We start from the raw sequence: 19,110 nt of genomic DNA, 5'->3' as shown, positions 1-19,110 counted from the left end.
GAAGGAACACTGGTTGTGGGCTGAGCCAATTGTGTGTCAGGCTTTCATTTTCCAGGGGAAAGGGGTGTGCTAGGCTGTAGGGATGTGCGGACCGGTCCGGTCTGGGGGATCGGGGTCGAACCGAACCACCACCACCCCAGTTCCGTTGGACTGGAACCGGACTGTGAATATTTTGGTTTTTGTTTTTAAAAATTAAAGTATAATTTAAATACCTTTAGCCCCTTTGGGGGGCTTGCTGAGGCCGTGGGGTATGTGTGTGTGTCTGCGCGGGTTCCCTCTCCCCCCACCAGCCTTCCTCATCACCTCCGCGGCCCGCCGCGGCTGGGTATCTTAGTATTTTCAGCCCTTTTCGGGCCTCCGTACGAGTGTGCGGCCACCATTTTGGCAGCCGCCGCGCATGCGCCAATGCCCTCTGCGAGGCTCCCCCCCCCAATTTTTTTTCTGCTTCCCTCATTTCTTTTTACAAATACATTTTAAATAACAATGTTGCTTACTTATACTTAAAACTGGAGCAGGCAGATAAGCTGGTTCCTTTACTTTTGGGAGGTAAAGGCAAGTTTTGCTGTTGAGTCGGTGTCAACTTCTGGTGACCACAGAGCCCTGTGGTATTCTGTGGTAGAACACAGGAGGCGTTTGCCATTGCCTCTTCTGGCGCAGTATGAGATGATGCCTTTCAGCAACCTCCTATATCGCTGCTGTCTGATAGAGGTCTTTCCCATAGTCTGGGAAACATACCAGCAGGGATTCAAATCAGCAACCTCTTGCTCTCTAGGCAAGTGACTTCCCTGCTGTGCCATTAGGTCCCCCCCACCAAGTTTAGGTTGTACCATGGGGCTAGCCCTAACTAGTAAAGCCTAAGAAACATTTCTTCAGCATGTGTTGAAGAAGTCATCCCCCCACAACACCCTACCTATTAGACACAACAGACATCTTGACCACCTTCCCTCCCTCTCACTGCACCATTTCCAAGGTTCATGTCTTTTTGTTCCTTGCACAAAGCCAATATTGATTTTACGGAGCTCGAACTTTCTCCCAGAAATGTCAGGAATGCAGGGCTGGGACTCTGTTCCTCTCTGGCTCTTGCTATTTTCTCCTCCTCAGGGATGGAAGGCAACACAGGGTCTCACAAGATAAGGTTGCTCTAAAAGGAACCTTATCACAAAATGCTTTTCTCCTATCGCCAGTCTCCAGATGATGTATGTGCCACTAAATATGGCCCCATTGGGGCCATCAGCAGTTGCTTCTTTTGGTGTGTTTGTATGTGTGTGTGTGTGTCTTAAATCCTAAGATGGTCAGAAATTCCTAAGCTGGTCAGAAAAGGTCATCTCCTGCCCAGCTCCAGTGCATATTCCTGCCTGATATCTCCTGTATCCACTGAAAATTTAGGTCACTGCAGCAGGGATAATGGTTGCCCTGCTGCTCTCTCTTGGTGAGCAGGTAACTCAGGCAACTATCAATGACAACTCAGTGTTAACTCCATTAACAGACAACTCAGCAACAGGGTACTCCATTAACCGATAATTCAGTGACAGGCTTAAGATATGGAATGGAATTCATTTAACTTCACTTAAGTCCCATTGAAATCTGAAGCCATGATTAGTTGGCCACTGGTTAGTTCCAGTGGCCAACATTCTCATGAATGGTGTGCGCACATGCCTCCCCCCCCCCAATGGCACATGTGTAGTGCTAGCATCCACACATCTGAAGTGTGGCTGCTCGTGCAGATTGGGGGGCTGTTTTCTTGCTGCTCCCCACTCCCCCGGTAGTGTTCTTTGTGACCCGGAAGTAGGTCCCTGAGGGCTGCTTGGTTGTCCTATTTCCAAGTTGTGCAGAGCACTTCTGGGAGGAGGTGGGATAAATGAAAATTGCCACCCTTTGGAGGCAATTGAACATGTCTTTTTTGGGCTTTTTTCCAGAGGCAATGAACCATGTGTCTTTTTGGGTTGCTTGTGCCCACCGGGACATCATGAGGCTCAGCCCCACCACAATGAATGTCTCAGAGCCCCGAATCTCGACAGTGGCTTCCTTCTTGAGTGGAAGAGGGATGGTTGTTCCAGCAGCAACCATCCTTCTTCAGACACTGGTGAGCTCTGCTGTACTCCTTGGTCACAGCTCCCAAAGCAGGGAGGAAGTTCCACTCAGAATCCTTGGGTGATCCAGGTTGCTCACGGAAGCGGCAGTGACACCTTTGGGGGTGGGATCTCCTCTCCATTTTGGGAGCTGTAACAAGGTGCAACAAAGTGATGAGCCTGAGCATCAGTAGCAGTAACCTGGTGAGGCAGTGGCTGAGGCGCCTTTGCCAGAGATACGCACATATCGGTTGGTACACACATATGATAAATAAAACCATAAATAAATCTGCCACCTGAGGCAAGTGCCTCACCTTGACTTAGCTTGAAGGGCTGGCCCTGGTCTGCATAGAACAGGCCTGCTCAACTTGGGCCCTCCTGCAGATGTTTTCCTACAACTCCCATGATCCCTAGCTATTGTGGCCACTGTGACTGGAGGTTATGGGAGTTGGCGTGATCTGCAGCCTACATTTCTCAAGGTGTAGATTGTGCAAAGATGTGGGACACACACTAGCTGCACACAGACAGCTAGATCGGTGTGTGGAGGTTGTAGCCTCAGTAGTAATAGCGCCGTTGGGAAATGACTTGACTAGCAAGCCTGAGGTTGCCGGTTTGAATCTCCGCAATTATGTTTCCCAGACTATGGGAAACATCTCGTAGCAGCAGTATAGGAAGATGCTGAAAGGCATCATCTCATACTGTGCAGGAGATGGCAATGGTAAACCCCTCCTGTAGTCTACCAAAGACAACCACAGGGCTCTGTGGTCACCATGGATCGACACCGACTTGATGGCACTCTTTATCTTTAGTATGTTCTCGGAAAGCAGACTGTATGGTCCTGGTGGAATGTTAGTGTTTTATGTATTTAGGGGCACTTTGGGGGGCATGTGCACACTGTTAATGAGGATGTTGGCCACTGGAACTAATCACATAATCATGGCTTTGGATTTCAATGGGACTTAAGTGGAATTAAATGAATTCCATTTCGTATCTTAAGCCTGTCACTGAATTGCCTGTTAATGGAGTACCTTGTTGCTGAGTTGCCTGTTAATGAGTTGTTTTTTATCTTTCAAAGCTCTTGAAGCTTTGAACCTGCAAGAAGAAAATAGATTATTACATTAGTTGACATTATTATTATTATTATTCAGCAGCCTCGGGTGGAATGGCCACCTGTTACAGGGAGGGCCTGGTGTTTAAACAAAAATGACCGTAGAATTGGGATGCATAACTCAATTGCCCTGGTGGGCTGGAACCAGCCATGACTTGAGGTCCAGTCATATGTTATGTTGAACACTCATATGACGAGTGTACAGAGTACACAGATACAGATATGTACACAGGTACAGTCATTCAGATGTTAAGCCGAACGCATGCATTGTGTACAGAACTACGCTTCTTATCTGTACCATGCATTTGAAGGGCCGGTATCCAGGGTTAAAACAAGCCCAGGTACAGTCGTTCACACAAACATGTGTACAAGTGTACAGGCATCTGTACATTTGTATAGCATAATGTCTGAATCAGGCTTTGGTGTGCAGGGTATGATATGATAACATGATCATAGAATGCTAATGCTGAAAGGGACCGTGGAGGGCTTCTATTCCAACTCTCTGCTTAGTGCAGGAATCTGCTACAACATCCCTGTCCAGACTCTGTTTGGAAACCAACAGCAAAGAAGAACCTTCCACTGCTCAAGGCAGACAGCTCCACTATCATACAGCTCTGATAGTTGACAGTTGAGTAACCTGCCTCTTTGTCATACATAAGAACAGCCCTGCTGGATCAGGCCCAAGGCCCATATAGTCCAGCATCCTGTTTCACACAGTGACCCACCAGATGCCGCTGGAAGCCTACAGGCAGGACTTGAGGGCATGCCCTTCCTCCTTCTGTTACTCCCCTGCAACTGATACTCAGAGGCATCCTGCCTCTGAGGCTGGAGGTGGCCTATAGCCCTCCAACTAGTAGCCGTTGATAGACCTCTCCTCCATGAAGTTATCCAAAGTCAGAGCATCTAGTTAATCTAGCTCAGTGTTGTCTACCTGGACTGACAGTGGGTCTGTTTGGACATAGCGTGAACCATCAGGTCGATGAACCTGTGGTTAACCTGTGAACCTGGGAATCAATGGGTGATGAGACTGTGGTTTTCAGACGACCACAAACTCAAATCTCTGGCATGTTTGCCCCCAATTTGCATTATGTCCGAACGCGGCCAGTGACTCTCCAAGGTCACTAAGGTCTCCAAGGCAGGAATCTTTCCCAGCCCTTCCTGCAGATGCCAGGGAATTATTATTATTTAATTGTTATTATTTAGCATATTTTTATACCGCCCAAAACTTACGTCTCTGGGTGGTTTACAAGATAAACCTGAGATCTTCTGTATGCAGTGCAGATGCTCTACCACTGAGCTACGGCCCCATTCCCTAAGGGGAATATCTTACAGCAGACAGAGCTCACATATAGTCACCTATTCAAATGCAAACCAAGGTGAGCCCTGCTTAACAAAGGCTAATGCTCTCTCTTTCCCCCCCCAGAAAAATTTCCACCCCACAACTCTGGTTAAAAGTGTTGTCCTAGATTCATCTGTAAAATGTGGGGGGCAGGGGTGATGTCCTTCTTCCATCCAGTTTTGCTATGAAGAGCAAACTCAGCTTTGCTCTTACTGGCACACTTGGAAACCAATGTGTGATTGTGGCTTTTGAAAATTTTCTCTGAGATGCTGCTTACTACTAGATTGATGCCTCCAGTTTGCCGCTGCCTTGGTCTGTCATTAGAGGTGATTTGAGGAGCATTTGCCTTGTGGATACCAAGAACTTGAGCAAAGAGATTGCCTGGCAACTGTTTGGGACCAGCTGGGATGTCTGTATAAATAAATCAGTAATGTTTCCAATACATCCACCCGCTGCTGTGCCAGCTTCCCCTCCTCTAGCAAGCAAACGAGTCAGCCTTCAAGATTTCCGCCATCCCTTCTTGCTTGCGGCGGGAAAACACAGATGTCATCTCAGGAGAAAGCAACAGGGTCATCCCCTAAAAATCCCTGCTGCTCTGTCTTTTCTCGTGTTTCCTCTGCTAACGGGGCAAAGAGGCACAATAATATTTATTACTATTAATAGTATTTATTACGATTACTACTAAATATATTTAGTAGAGGGAGAGTAACTGGCTTTTGCTTGGGGATTATGGGAGCTGTAGTCAACAACATCTGGGAATCCCTGTTAGAGGGAACACTGGTTATTATCCCTATTCAGCCCCGCACAGTATCCCTCCCAGTGACTGTTGCTGGTGTCTCCTGTGTACTTCTGTCCGGATGCGGCATTACTTGGTTGCCCGCATGGCCCCATGGAGTCTGGCAGGCAGCGTGGCTTCCCTCCTTTGGGGCTTCTTTCTCCCCCTCTATGGGAATGGGGGTGAGAGAATCCCAGGGCTGTTGGGTCCCGGTGAGGCTGAGGGGGCGAGGCAGGGAGAGGTGCATGGAACAGCATCAGTGGGGCTGCCATGTTGAGAGAGGCACGACACCGGAAGTGAGATCAGGGAGGGGGTGGGGCTTGGAGCCCTGTCAGCTCTGTACTAGGGCATTTAAAACCAAGGCAACTGATGATGAGGGCTACTCTTGGGCATGGGAGACAGAGGGGACTGGCTAGGCGTAGTGAGCCAGGAGGAGGACTGAGGTGATGAAGCAACCTCCTCCTCTGGCTTACTCGGAAGCTGTTGTATCTGATTCTGGCTTTGTGCATTTTCCTTTTAGATTGCGCTCTGAAAATTATAATTGTTGATGAGTGGCAGTCTTAATCAGAAGAATCCTCAAGATGCATAACTACACTACTGTTATGCATTTCTGGAGAAGCATTTCTCCAGAAGGACAGCATTTTTGGAGAAGAAAAAGGCCATAGTCACCACTCCTAACCAGCTTCCACAATTCCAAGTGATTTCCTCATTGCCAAGAAAAGTACCTATGGGACAGGCATTAGCTTCCAGGCTTATCTGACGTAGTTCTCTGGGCTTTAAGGTGTGCTTCTCCCGCCCTTCTCTTCCAGATAATATTGCGGATCTGATTGTCTGACTGAGTTGGGGGAAGGGTTGCAGTGATGCTCGTACCCCAGGACTTCGGGGCCAAAGACCAGGGCCTCCACATGCCCTGGGAGCCTCCAAATCTCCTTTGGTCTGTCCTGGGTGCTGTGGTGGCTGCTTGCCCACACTGAGTGGGGAAGTTGAGTGTGATTATGACCTGTGCCGAGTGCTTTAGAGACAGAGTGAGGAGTGGGGAAAGAAATATGTGGGATGAGAATAGGGGGATGCTTAACTTGCAGTGGGTTCTCCCCCCCAAAAAAATCACCTTGGTGTACCTCCACATGGTTGTACAATTTTAAATTCTTCCTTCCTTCCTTCCTTCCTTCCTTCCTTCCTTCCTTCCTTCCTTCCTTCCTTCCTTCCTTCCTTCCTTCCTTCCTTCCTTTCTCCAGGTGCCTTGGGTACATAGAAAGCTGCCTTGTATACCAAATAAGAGCCTTGGTCCATGAGTGTTGTCTACACTGACAGGCAGCAGCTCTCCAAGGTTTCAGGCAAGAGTCTTTCCCAGCCCAACCAGGGAATTATTCGCACATTATTTTGTTGTTGTTGTTGTTGTTTACACAGTCAGACAGGTGTTATTGACTGGTTTGTTTTATCCAGACATCGAGTCCTTCCCAAGGACCTGGGATGGCTGAACTTTATTGTCAATGTTGTTGCTGTTGTTATAGATATCGTCGCAGAATATAGGCTGTTCCCAGTAAAGCTGCTTTTTGTAATTGGCTGATGGTGATTTCTGTAGCCCCTCTGGTGTTGAGGTGCTCTTCAAGGTCTTTTGGAACTGCACCCAGGGCGCCAATTACCACTGGGATTATTTTGGTCTTTTTCTGACACAGCCTTTCAATTTCAATTTGTAGATCTTTGTATTTTGTGATTTTTTCTATTTCTTTTTCTTCTATTCTGCTATCCCTTGGTACTGCTATGTCGATTATTTTAACTTGATTTTCTTTCTTCTCGACTACAGTTCTGTCTGGTGTATTGTGTGGAAGATGTTTGTCTGTTTGTAGTTGGAAGTCCCATAATATTTTTGCATCTTCATTTTCAACAACTTTTTCAGTTTTATGGTCCCACCAATTTTTGGCTACAGGTAGCTTATATTTTTCGCAGATGTTCCAGTGTATCATCCCTGCTACTTTGTCATGCCTTTGTTTGTAGTCAGTCTGTGCGATCTTTTTACAACAGCTGATCAGGTGGTCCACAGTTTCAACTGCTTCTTTACAAAGGCGGCACTTGCTGTTTGTTGCTGATTTTTCGACTTTTGCTCTTATTGCATTTGTTCTTAGTGCCTGTTATTGTGCAGCCAGTATTAAGCCCTCTGTTTCTTTCTTCAAGTTACCATTCTTAAGCCATTGCCAGGTCTTGGTGATGTCTGATTTTCCACTTATATTGTGCAAATATTGACCATGCAGTGGCTTATTTTTCCATTTTTCTGCTCGGTTCTTGACTTGTTCTTTCTTGTAGGCCTGCTTTGTTTCATTGGTGTTGAATAGGTTCTCTTTATTGACCATTTGAAGTCCATCTTCTTTACTGTCCTTGATATATTCTGCAAGGCCTCTTTTTTCCTCCTCTACTGTTTGATGGACTTGCAGCATTCCTCTTCCACCTGAGCTGTGAGGGAGGTATAGCCTATCTACATCACGGTGGGGGTGCAGAGCATGATTGATGGTCATGATTTTCCTGGCCTTACGATCTAGCATCTCTAGCTCTGCCTGGGTCCAGTCTATTATTCCTGCAGTGTATCTGATAACAGTTATAGCCCAGGTGTTTATGGCTTGTATGGTGTTCCCGCCATTGAGTTTGGACTTTAGGAGTTTTCTAACTCTCCTGATGTATTCACTTCCAATTTTTCTTTTAACTTCAGTGTGTGCGATGTTATCAGCCTGGAGGATGCCCAAGTATTTGTAATGTTCTTTCTTTTCCAGGTTCTTGAGCTTGCTTCCATTGGGCAGTTCTATTCCTTCTGTTTTTCTTATTTTTCCTCTGTTCATTATTAATGCAGCACACTTGTCTAGTCCAAACTCCATTGCTATATCGCTACTGAATATACGGACAGTGTTTAGCAGTGATTCGATTTCTGACTGGGACTTTCCATACAACTTCAGATCGTCCATGTACAGCAGATGGTTTATTTTACTGGATTTTTTAGATGTTTGGTAACCGAGGCCTGTTTTGTTTAGTATTTATGAAAGTGGGGTCATGGCGATTACAAACAACAGAGGGGATAGTGAGTCCCCTTGCTTCCAAGGCTCTGGCAAACAAACAAATGAAATAGCTCTTGGAAACTTTAAGTCTGCTGACCCTAATCCAATTTTTGCCCACCCTTTTGCCAATTCCAACTCTCTCTTTAAACTTAACATTGGAAACATAACAGGGTGGGTGCTTGTTTGTTTGTTGCACATTTGAAAGTGTTTACCACCTTATAATGACCACCTTTCTTTAAATAGTAAAGATATTAAGGTACCCACATGTCCCCCTTAAGCACCCTGCTAAATTCACACTCATGTAGCTCAGGGGGCGTTTGGATTTGGATGCACTGTATTTCATCCGATCCCCCTTGCCTGGGTGCATGGTATTTGCAGCAATCCTTCTCTCCTTCACATTTCCCCATAACCATTGTTCTATCACTCGCAATTACAAGGAACCAAATGCTACACTGAGATGATGGTGTGCAAATTGTGAGAGAGCAGGGTGTGGCAAATGTATTTGCGTGAATCTTATCGATGCACATCACAAAGTGCAGAGCTGTTTCTTCAAAACAGAACTTCTGCCGCGGACTAAGCAAAGAGGCACCTTTTGCAGTGGTGATTATATTTTGCAGGGGGAGAGTAACTGTCCCTATCCAGCTCCCGCACAGCATCCCTCCCAGTGGCTGTGCCTGGCATCCGCCTGATATTCTCTTTTAGATTGGGAACCTGATGGGTACAGGAAATCAAGCTATTCTCACAAGCAGCAGGAACCGGGCTAAGGGAGCGCTCCGTTAACCTCATATTTTTTTGGCCGTGTGTCTGTTTGTAGAATCTATTTGTAATATGGCGTGTTTGCGAATCGGACACACTTGGGGGGGAGGGAGGGGGGGATCCCAGGAATGCTCCGCACACTCATGCATTGCATTACTGGTGCTCTGGGTAACAGGGTGCTTCAGGGCACCACTTTCCTTCACCCAACCCCTGGAGCTGCTGGGCAAGGTGCAGTAGCACGGGAGTCCAGCTGCCACTCGTCTGAGTGGATCCTGCCCAGTGTTGGGTACATGATCGTCTGCAAGAAGTGCGGGTCAAAGCTGCTCTCCTCCCAAACCTCCTCCCAGCAATTCACACTGCTTGTGTGAAGCACCTCATCATTTTGTTTATTTTGCTATGTAATCATTTTTAAGAACTTTTGTTGAAATGCAGCATATAAATATTTGTAGTTGTAGTCTTTTGGGTGGAAATTTCATTTGCTTTGCACAGAGTTTGTAGACCTCTCTCTCTCTCTCTCTCTCTCTCTCTCTCTCTCTCTCTCTCTCGTACATGTTAGGCCCCAAGGCTGGAATTGCAGAAACGCTGCCTGCTTTGCTTGACTCATCTTAGGTAGTCAAACTAAAACTTGTTAAGAAGCTATGAGATGGTCTGTCAAACACACCCAGCCTGCATGTGAGAAGAAAAGCTGAAACCACTTCATGGGGGAAATGGTGCTATAGGATGCTTAGAGGCATGTGTGATGAGAGGGAGCTGACAATCATTAGGGTGTGTTCTTTAGCTGCTTCATTGATTCGAGAGAATTCTATTGGGATTCAAGATGGCCTGTTATGGTTATTAGAGAAACACATATCAAGCGAAACACATATCATAGGAACATAGGAAGCTGCCATTGGTCTATCTAGCTCAGGATTGTCTACACAGACTGGCAGCGGCTTCTCCAAGGTTGCAGGCAGGAATCTCTCTCAGCCCTTTCTTGGAGATGCTGCCAGGGAGGGAACTTGGAACCTTCTGCTCTTCCCAGAGCGGCTCCATCCCCTCAGGTGAATATCTTACAGTACTCACACATCAAGTCTCCCATTCATATTCAACCAGGGTGGGCCCTGCTTACTAGGGGGACAAGTCATGCTTGCTACCACAAGACCAGCTCTCCTTTCCCAGTATATGATAAATAAATACTAAATGTGCTGGTAGAGACAGCAGAGCCAGTTTTGTGGAATGTCGAGGAGAAGGGTTGGATATACCAGAAGGAATCGAGGAGTAGTGAAATGAGGAGATTTAGGAGTAGGGAATTGATGGGACTGAGGAGTAGGGAATTGAGTAGAGAACAGGAGCTCCAGACGGGCTTATTTATGACATAAGAAGGCTAGTCTCACGACTGTTCAGGTGGGAGGGAAGTCAGGGATGGATCTACCATCTGCCCAGATGATCATCGTTGTTTCCAGTGGCGCACTGCCTCACGCCTACACGATCTGTGCTGCCAGAGCAGTGCAGATCTCTGGAGGCTGGGATTCATTTTCCCGGCCTCTGGAACTCATTTTTCTTGGCTTCCAGGAATTCCTCAGTGCACTGTGTGATGAGCATTGGGGGATTCCGCTGGGAGTTGGGCGCTTTAGGCACCCAACTCTGTGTATGCTTGGGCCACGTGCAGCCTGAGCATACACACAACCGTGTCCCTGGGGTAAAGGGTGTGCTCATACCCTTTAACCCAGGATCAGTCTCATATTATCCTGGCAGCCCCAGGATCAGCCTCGCTCTTGGCGCAGCACGCAAGCAGCCCTATCCCGGTAGGCCTTCCCTATCTATGCTATGCTGTAGGCTCCCTGCTATTAAGGGAGTCTCCTGCTTTGGTGCTTGGCCTTGTGTGTTGGTTTTGTATGCTGCTTGTTTGATAATCATCTCCAATGTTGGCCTCTTTTAGATCTTCCACATGACCTATGACCTGGCAAGCGCTGTGGTGAGGATCGTGAACTTGATTGGCATGATGCTACTGCTGTGTCACTGGGATGGCTGCCTCCAGTTCCTGGTGCCCATGCTTCAGGACTTCCCGAATGACTGTTGGGTTTCTCTGAACAGCATGGTGGTAAGTTTCAGTGCCTAAGTCCCTGGTGCTGGCTGCAAAGCGTAAAATTCATGAACAGACTCAAAAAGCCGAACGTCACTGAGGTTGCTTTTCCACTTGATTTTGCAGCAGGGGTTCTCAAACCTGGGTCCCCAGATGTATGTATGTTTGTTTAATTATCATGTTTCTATGCCACCTGACACATGCATCCCTAGCTGGTGTGATTGACTGATTAAGTGCTGTCAAGTCGTTGCGACTCTTAGCAACCACATAGCGCCGGTGTACATAAGTTAAAATAAGTCAAATAAGGAAACACATAGGTTAAAATAAAATGTTGGGACTACAACTCCCATCATCCCCAGGCTGGGGCTGATGGGAGTTTATAGCCCAACAACATCTGGGTATCCAAGTTTTAAAACTTCTGGACTATCGAGTTCCCCAATTTCAGCTACATTTTTTAGCACAGAACAAGCGCCTATTGACCAACTGCCGGCCCAATATCTGTTACTTGTAGACCTAAAAAGCCCTCAGACCTACTCAAAGTATGGGTTGTGCAGGAGAAATAGCTCAAGCTCACTTAGCAATTGATCATGGTTTCCATGACCTTGAGAACCCTAGCTCTATTGTACAGGGGATATAAGATAAGAATAACTAGGACAAAGAGGTACAAAGAAGGGCAATAAATGTCCAAATGATCAAAGCGCTGGGCACACGAGGAAGGAAGATGCATCTAAATTTGTATTGTCTAAAAAAAAAAAAGAGTGAGCTAGATCAGGGCATGATCACAGCCTAAAAATACCTCTACGTATAGCTCACTGGAAGAAGGAGGCTGCCTGAAGTCTTTGTAAATGGCAAACAGGACCGTTTTGGAGAAGAAGGAATATTTCTCAGAGTTGGAGCTGGTCGGCTGGACTCCAGGGAGGTGGATGGTGTAGTTTATTTCATTTCATTTTGGCATTGTAAAGATCTGGGCAGAGCAAGTGCAGACATTGCCTGAGGACAGCAGACCTGATGAAATCGGGGTGTAAGCTTGACTCAGAAGAATGAGTCTTGTCTGCAAGGATGAAGGTGCATTCTAGAGGTGTTCATGAATTTTTTTGTTATTTGATTCGATGCGGAATTGAATCACGAAAAATTGAATTGATTTGTTGAACCAGTTGGCAATTGCCGGCTGGTTCAATGAATCAAACTGAAAATTCGCCAAAAAATTGCGATTCACCTATAGAGAACAATTGGAAACTCAAATCACCCCATTGTTCCCCATGGATAGGTCCTAGCAACACCAAAGAGGGTTGGGTTGTAGGGCATTATGGGTGCTGCCTACTACATAACCCACAAAAGAAATGGGCAAGTGGGCGATTTTTAATCTTTTTTTTAAAAAAATGTCCCCCCAAAACCCCATAGGATCCTTTGATGGTTTAGGTTTTTTTAAAAAAAGTTAAAAAACCACCTCCTTGCCCATTTCTGTGGTGTGGTAGGTAGCACCCACCACACCTTAACACGCAACCAACTTCTGTGTCCCTAGGACCTACTGATGGGGAACAATGGATTTGAGTTCTCCATTGTTCCCTATGGGCAAAACAAGCAGAGTGAAGTGCACAAATTTTGCAACCCTGACTTGAAAAACACTGCAGAACAGAAGCAACACACGGAGTTTCTCCCCACACACTTTGCCAAATGCACAGTTCAAAGATGGACAAAAAAGCATCACTGAACCACTGACCCACTGCCAGCCACAGTGCCTGCGCTGCAGTAACATCATTGGGACAAGTTGCTCTCTCACACATAATTATGACTCTGTCCTTACTTTCAACAGCAGCACCCTTAGCAGCCAGCAAGCATAGCCAGAAGCTCAACCAGATCAATGTCTTTTGACTGAGTACACCTTGTAATGCAGATTGCTGAGCAGGCCAGAGCAGTGAGTGAAGCACAAGTTAGTCTCAAGGCCAGACAGGGAGCTCATCACAGCAATCACCAAGAAATCTCTCTCTCTCTCTCTCTCTCTCTCTCTCTCTCACACACACACACACACACACACACACACACAGTGTGCACAAAACCGGAAAACCCGGATTGGTTCAAGTAGAACCATACTCAAATTGAACTGGGTCTGGTCCTGTGCACACTAGAGCTGGGCCTTGTCCAGCTCTACTCCAAACCAATTCGGGCCCAGCTCGGGGGTAGAATTTTTTTTTTTTTTTTTAGTAAGAAAAGGCAGACTTTCCGCCATTGCCAGGCTCCTCACTGCCATTGCCGGGCTTCTCCAAAAATGACTGCCGCCACTGCAGGCAGACCCGTAAAGGGCCAAAAATGACCAGGGCTGGTGGCGGGGGGGGGCGGGGGAGATCAGGATACACACACACCCCACAGCCACGACAGCACCTCCCGGAGCCCGGCAACGGCGGTGAGTCTGCCTTTTAAACTTTTTTAAAGCCTGAACTGGCTTGACGGGTTTGGCTTGAACGGGCCCAGTCCAGCTCGAGAGAAAGCCCTCAAGCCAGGCCAGTTCAATGTTGGATCAACTCAAGGTCGAGCTGGTTTGTACATCCCTAACACACACACAGCTGCCACTGTGCATTTCTCTCCACAACTAGAGATGTACACTAATTGCTATTTGAAGAGCAGGAACATAAGCGGCCTTATATCAAGTCAACCATTGGTCCATCTAGCTCAGTATTGTCTAGACTTCAGTGGCTTCTCCAGGGTTCCAGATCGGGCACCTTTAAAAGTGAGGAGAGCAGGTTGGTACTTGCTGTCTGCCGCTGCACGGAGGCCATGTGCATGCCGCTGCCGCCGCCATGTGTGAGGAAGCCACACCGCACCAGGAAGCTGTGTGGCATGGCAGAGGAGCAGGTAACGGCCTGCTCTCCTCGCTTTTAACGGTGCTCAATCTGCTCTTTGAATGTGTGCATGAATTGTGGTTTGTTCACATCCCTAGCCACAATACCATCTCACAAACAAAACAAACCACAGGGGGGGCCACCCCACTGCCACCACCAGGCCTCCCTGCTCCAACGCTGCTGGTCAGTGCTCACACGTGCAGCAGCCATTTGAGGGATCAGCAGGGAAGGCCCCATTTGAAAGGGTCAGCAAGTTTTGCCTGCTGACTTCTCAAATGGCCACCATTGAGTGTGCTTGGCCCAGTTGTGCAGCCGGGCAGCCATGCAGAATGCCTGATGACAGCAGGAGATTTGCATCCTGTCCCCTGCCTCAGCAAGCATCCGGGGTTGGGGGTTACAAGTGAAGCAGCAAGGAAAGGGCCACACTCCGGATTTTGTCCCCAGGCTGCATGCAATTGACTGCAGTTAAATCAGTCGCTTAAAGCTGCTAGTCAACTTGACCTGAGCACTTAAGGCTTGCTGTTGCTAGATCCAAGGATAGTTTAACTTTGTCTCACACCCCACTCCGATTCAGGATTCAGTGATGTATGTAGGGGTGGCCCTTCCATTAGGCGAGGTGGAGCAGTCACCCCATATTATTAGGGCACCAGTGGGATGGCAAGATGCCTTCTGTCTTAAAAAGGGGGACACAGGGGGAGGAGGATTTGGCCTCTTGTCTCAGGTGCCCGCCACTGTATTCCAGGATACTATTTGAGCACACACCTTCCAACATTTCACAACTGCGTCACCCTTGTAACCCTCTAAATTTTCACACCCACACATGTGCCTCACCCGCAGCCCCATTCTATACCTACTGCTTTGAAAGGTTTGCTTATTTTAATGCCTGTTCTCTGGCCGAGTGTATGTTTTTCTTCCGAACATTGTAAAATTGGTGATTATGATTGCCTCACCTTGCCTCATGGATAAATCCAGGCTGCCCCTGGATTTATGGAATGCAGTAGGGATGTGCAATTCAATTCATGTGCGAATCGATTTGCCCCGAATCGGGGGCAATTTGTGGATTTGACAGCGAATCGAATTTCCACTTAAATGAAGGGGTTGATTTGAGGTTGAATCGAATCAGGCCCGATTCGACATTAGTTGAGTCACATGATTCAAAGAGGCCATTTTGGCAGGCGTTTGACCCTTGCTGATTGGTTTTCTGGCACTGGCTTCCAATTGGTTTGAGATCTCCTCACTTCTTGGTTGGCTTGTTATTATTCAGGTCAAGTGTTGATGGCAACTGTGACCCCATTGGCTGTGGAGGGGAGAGGGAAACAATTTTGGAGGGAATTTCAAAATGTATCCAAAGAAACTGGGAGACAGAGAGGTAGTGCCTGCCTGTGCACTTGCAATTTGGCCACTTCACTGGTTACCCCAATTTCTAGATAATTTATGAACAAGCTAAATATGACTTATCCCTGTACATATCCTTGGGGATATGTACTTTTACTTCCCTCATAAGAACAGCCCTGCTGGATCAGGCCAAAGGCCCATCTAGTCCAGCATCCTGTTGCACACAGTGGCCCACCAGATGCCTCTGGGAAGCCCACAGGCAAGATATGAAGGTGTGCCCTCTCTCCTGCTGTTGCTCCCCTGAAACTGGTACTCGGAGTCATCCTGCCTTTGAGGCTGGAGGTGGCCCACAGCCCTCCGACTAGTAGCCGTTGATAGACCTCTCCTCCATGAAGTTATCCAAACCCTTCTTAAAGCCATCCAGGTTGTTGGCTGTCACCACATCTTGTGGTAGAGAATTCCACAAATGGATTATGCGTTATATGAAAAAGTGCTTCCGTTTGTTGGTCCTAGATTTCCCAGCAATCAATTTCATGCAATGACCCCCTGGTTCTAGTGTTATGGCAGAGGGAGAAGAATTTCTTTCTATCCACTTTCTCCACCCCATGCATGATTTTATAGACCTCTATCATGTCTCCCTGCAGTCGTCTTTTTTTCTAAACTAAAAAGCCCCAGGTGTTGTAGTCTTGCCTCATAAGAAAGGTGCTCTAGGCCTCTGATTGCCCTCTTCTGCACCTTTTCCAGTTCAACAATATCCTTTTTTAGATGTGGTGACCAGAATTGTACGCGGTATTCCAAGTGTGGTCATACCATAGTTTTGTATAAGGGCATAATAATATCAGCTGCTTTATTTTCAATCCCCTTCCTAATGATCCCTAGCATGGAATTGGCCTTTTCCACAGCTGCCGCACATTGAGTCGACACTTTCAACTAGCTGTCCACCACGACCCCAAGATCCCTCTCCTGGTCAGTCACCGACAGCTCAGATCCTATCAGCGTATACTTGAAGTTGGGGGTTTTCGTCCCAAGGTGCGTCACTTTACACTTGCCAACACTGAACCGCATTTGCCACTTTTGTTGCCCACTCACCCAGTTTGGAGAGATCCTTTTGGAGCTCCTCACAATCCATTTTGGATTTCAGTACCCAAAAGAGTTTGGTATCATCTGCAAATTTGGCCACCTCGCTGCTTACTCCTGCTTCTAGATCATTTATGATTAAATTAAAGAACACCGGTCCCAGTACAGATCCCTGGGCGACCCCACTTCTTACTTCCCTCCATTGTGAAAGCTCTCCATTTATACCTACCCTCTGTTTCCTGTCTTTCAACCATTTAGCAATCCACACATGTACTTGTCCCCTTATCCCATGACCACTATGTGTCCTCAAGAGTCATTGATGAGGAACTTTGTCAAAAGCTTTTTGGAAGTCCAGGTATACTATGTCAACTGGATCACCTTGATCCACACACTTGTGGATCAAGTGAAATAGTGAAAACTCCATAGTGAAAACTGTCCATTTATTCCTACTTTCTGTTTCCTGTCCTTCAACTAGTTACCAATCCACACATGAACTTGTCCCCTTATCCCATGACTGCTAAGTTTACTCAAGAGCCTTTGGTCAAAAACTTTGTCAAAAGCTTTTTGGAAGTCCAAGTATACTGTGTCAACCAGATCTCATTTATCCACACGCCTGTTGACACTCTCAAAGAACTCCAAAAGGTTGGTGAGGCAAGACTTGCCCTTGCAGAAGCCATGCTGGTTCTCCTTTAGCAAGGCCTGTTCTTCTATATATTTAACAATTTTGTCCTTGTATGCTTTCTATCCATTTCAGTATGCTACCTAGCAGCCTAAATTTGGCTTCCAGGAACTCGCAACTGCATTTCCCAACTTCGTTGGTGCCGATGTGCACCATGACAGCTGACTACTCCTCTTTCCTTTCCTTCCCCCTTCCCTTCATTGGATGGATATTGGAATGGGGTGGGTTCGCAAGAGGGTGTGATAATGGGGATAATGATAATACGTAAATGAAAACAATGTTCAGTAAATTAATCATTTTTTAAAAAGAGAGTCAGCGAGGAAGTCCAAAGTCTACCTGAATTTGGATTTGGGTCTCCTTTTTTAATCCTAAAATTTCTCATGGCTATACAGAATAATTTAGCAAAACATTGTCAGTGTTCCTGTCCACTCTTAATAGTATACCTACTAAGGTTGTTGTTATGAATGTTCCAGGCAGGACTGGAGAGGGCATGAGGAAAACAGGACACACACTACCTTCCCCCACACAATCCACGGCGCTCAGGGATCGCCTGTACTGTGCACCCACACAACTAAGCTTGAGTGATCGCCAAGGAGGCAAGGGAAAGCAAGCTGTGCAGTGTGTTGATGGATTTCCCCACTGCCAGGTGCTCTGCTGCACAGCTCTGCAGGCAGCCCAAGCAGCCACACAACCGGGGTAGAAAGGCATGCTCACACCCTTCTGTCTCAGTAAACGCCTGGGGAGAAAACCTGGACTTCATGTGAACAGCCCCATAGGAACCTAGAACCTTATACTGAGTTAGACCCTTGGTCCATCTTGCTCAGTATTGTCTTCACAGACTGGCAGCGGCTTCTCCAAGGTTGCAGGCAGGAGTCTCTCTCAGCCCTATCTTGGAGATGCTCCCAGGGAGGGAACTTGGATCCTTCTGCATGCAAGCAATCTTTCATGAAGGTGTTCTTCCCAGAGTGGCCCCATCCTCTAGGGGGAATATCTTACAGTGCTCACATGTAGTCTCCCATTTAAGTGCAAACCAGGGTGGACCCTGCTTAGCAAAGAGGACAATTCATGGTTACTAGCACAAGACAAGTACAAATTTGTTTACTGCTTCTTCTTTGATCGATTGTTACTTTAACACAAATTTATAATTAACCTCTTTCGTGTCCATTTAAATCCTTCTATAATCTTTATGTTTGAGAAGCTTAAATCCTAAAAACACATCCTGAAACACAACTGCATTTTAGGAGCGAAGGTTGTAGGTTAAAAGATCATCATCTCTAGACCTAGCTGAATCAAATGAAATAAGAAAAGAAAGGGTAGTTTTATTTCAATAGCCATGACAATAATATCTTATTCTTATGTTTTCTAGAAAGGAAGAAGGGTGTGCATTTCAAAAAGCCTGCTGACATTCCAAGGCTAACGGAATCAGACATGTTGCCATTTTGTCAATGACTGTTATCTTAAGCAGATTTTCAAATTGATATTATATATATTGACTGGCAAGAGAACATCTCCCATTATTTCTGAAAAATCCTTAAATATTATAGATAGTGGGAAATGTGCAAAATGCATCAATAAAGGAATCAAAAGCAATGCCCCAAAATTCTGATTCTATTACCAGTGTATTTAGAAGCCATTTGCGCATGGCTTCTAAAAGCCGTTTGCAGCCAAGCGGGGGGAGGGAGGGGCGGCAGGGAGGTATCCTGCCGCCCCGATTACTACAGAAAATACGTGAGTCGGAGAAAGCGGCAGGAGGGGTTAGTAAACCCTCTCCCGCCCTTAAAGGAACCCCCCACCCCAGTGCCGGACCACAGCTCTGCGGTTCTGTGCACACCCCTAGTGTCCTCTCAGTTACAGGAGATGGTTCAAAGCTGCAGCAAACATCACTGAAAGACCTGTGCTTTTTCTTTTATTAATGTATGCATTTTTGAAATAGGCAGGCAGATCTGCCCTTGTAACTTCAGAATGCAGAATTCTCCACTTTTGTAGCTGGTCTCTGCTTTAAAGTAAAGGTAAAGCGTGCCGTCGAGTTGGG

At 46.6% G+C, this 19,110-nt stretch overlaps 1 protein-coding gene across 2 annotated transcripts in view; it reads left to right on the top strand.

Annotated features, from left to right (window-relative positions):
• The window catches only part of HCN4 (hyperpolarization activated cyclic nucleotide gated potassium channel 4), a 99,926-nt gene that overhangs the window by 40,500 nt on the left and 40,316 nt on the right, over positions 1-19,110 (top strand). For both annotated transcript variants that reach the window (XM_053272908.1, XM_053272909.1), the window contains exon 3: positions 11,007-11,168. In XM_053272908.1, the coding sequence (XP_053128883.1) occupies positions 11,007-11,168 (162 nt within the window). The remainder of the gene's footprint in view (positions 1-11,006; positions 11,169-19,110) is intronic.

Source organism: Hemicordylus capensis, chromosome 10, assembly GCF_027244095.1.
Source record: "Hemicordylus capensis ecotype Gifberg chromosome 10, rHemCap1.1.pri, whole genome shotgun sequence".
NCBI lineage: Eukaryota > Metazoa > Chordata > Lepidosauria > Squamata > Cordylidae > Hemicordylus > Hemicordylus capensis.
Note: the sequence above shows the minus strand (reverse complement) of the source record. Positions and strands in the feature narration are given on the sequence as shown.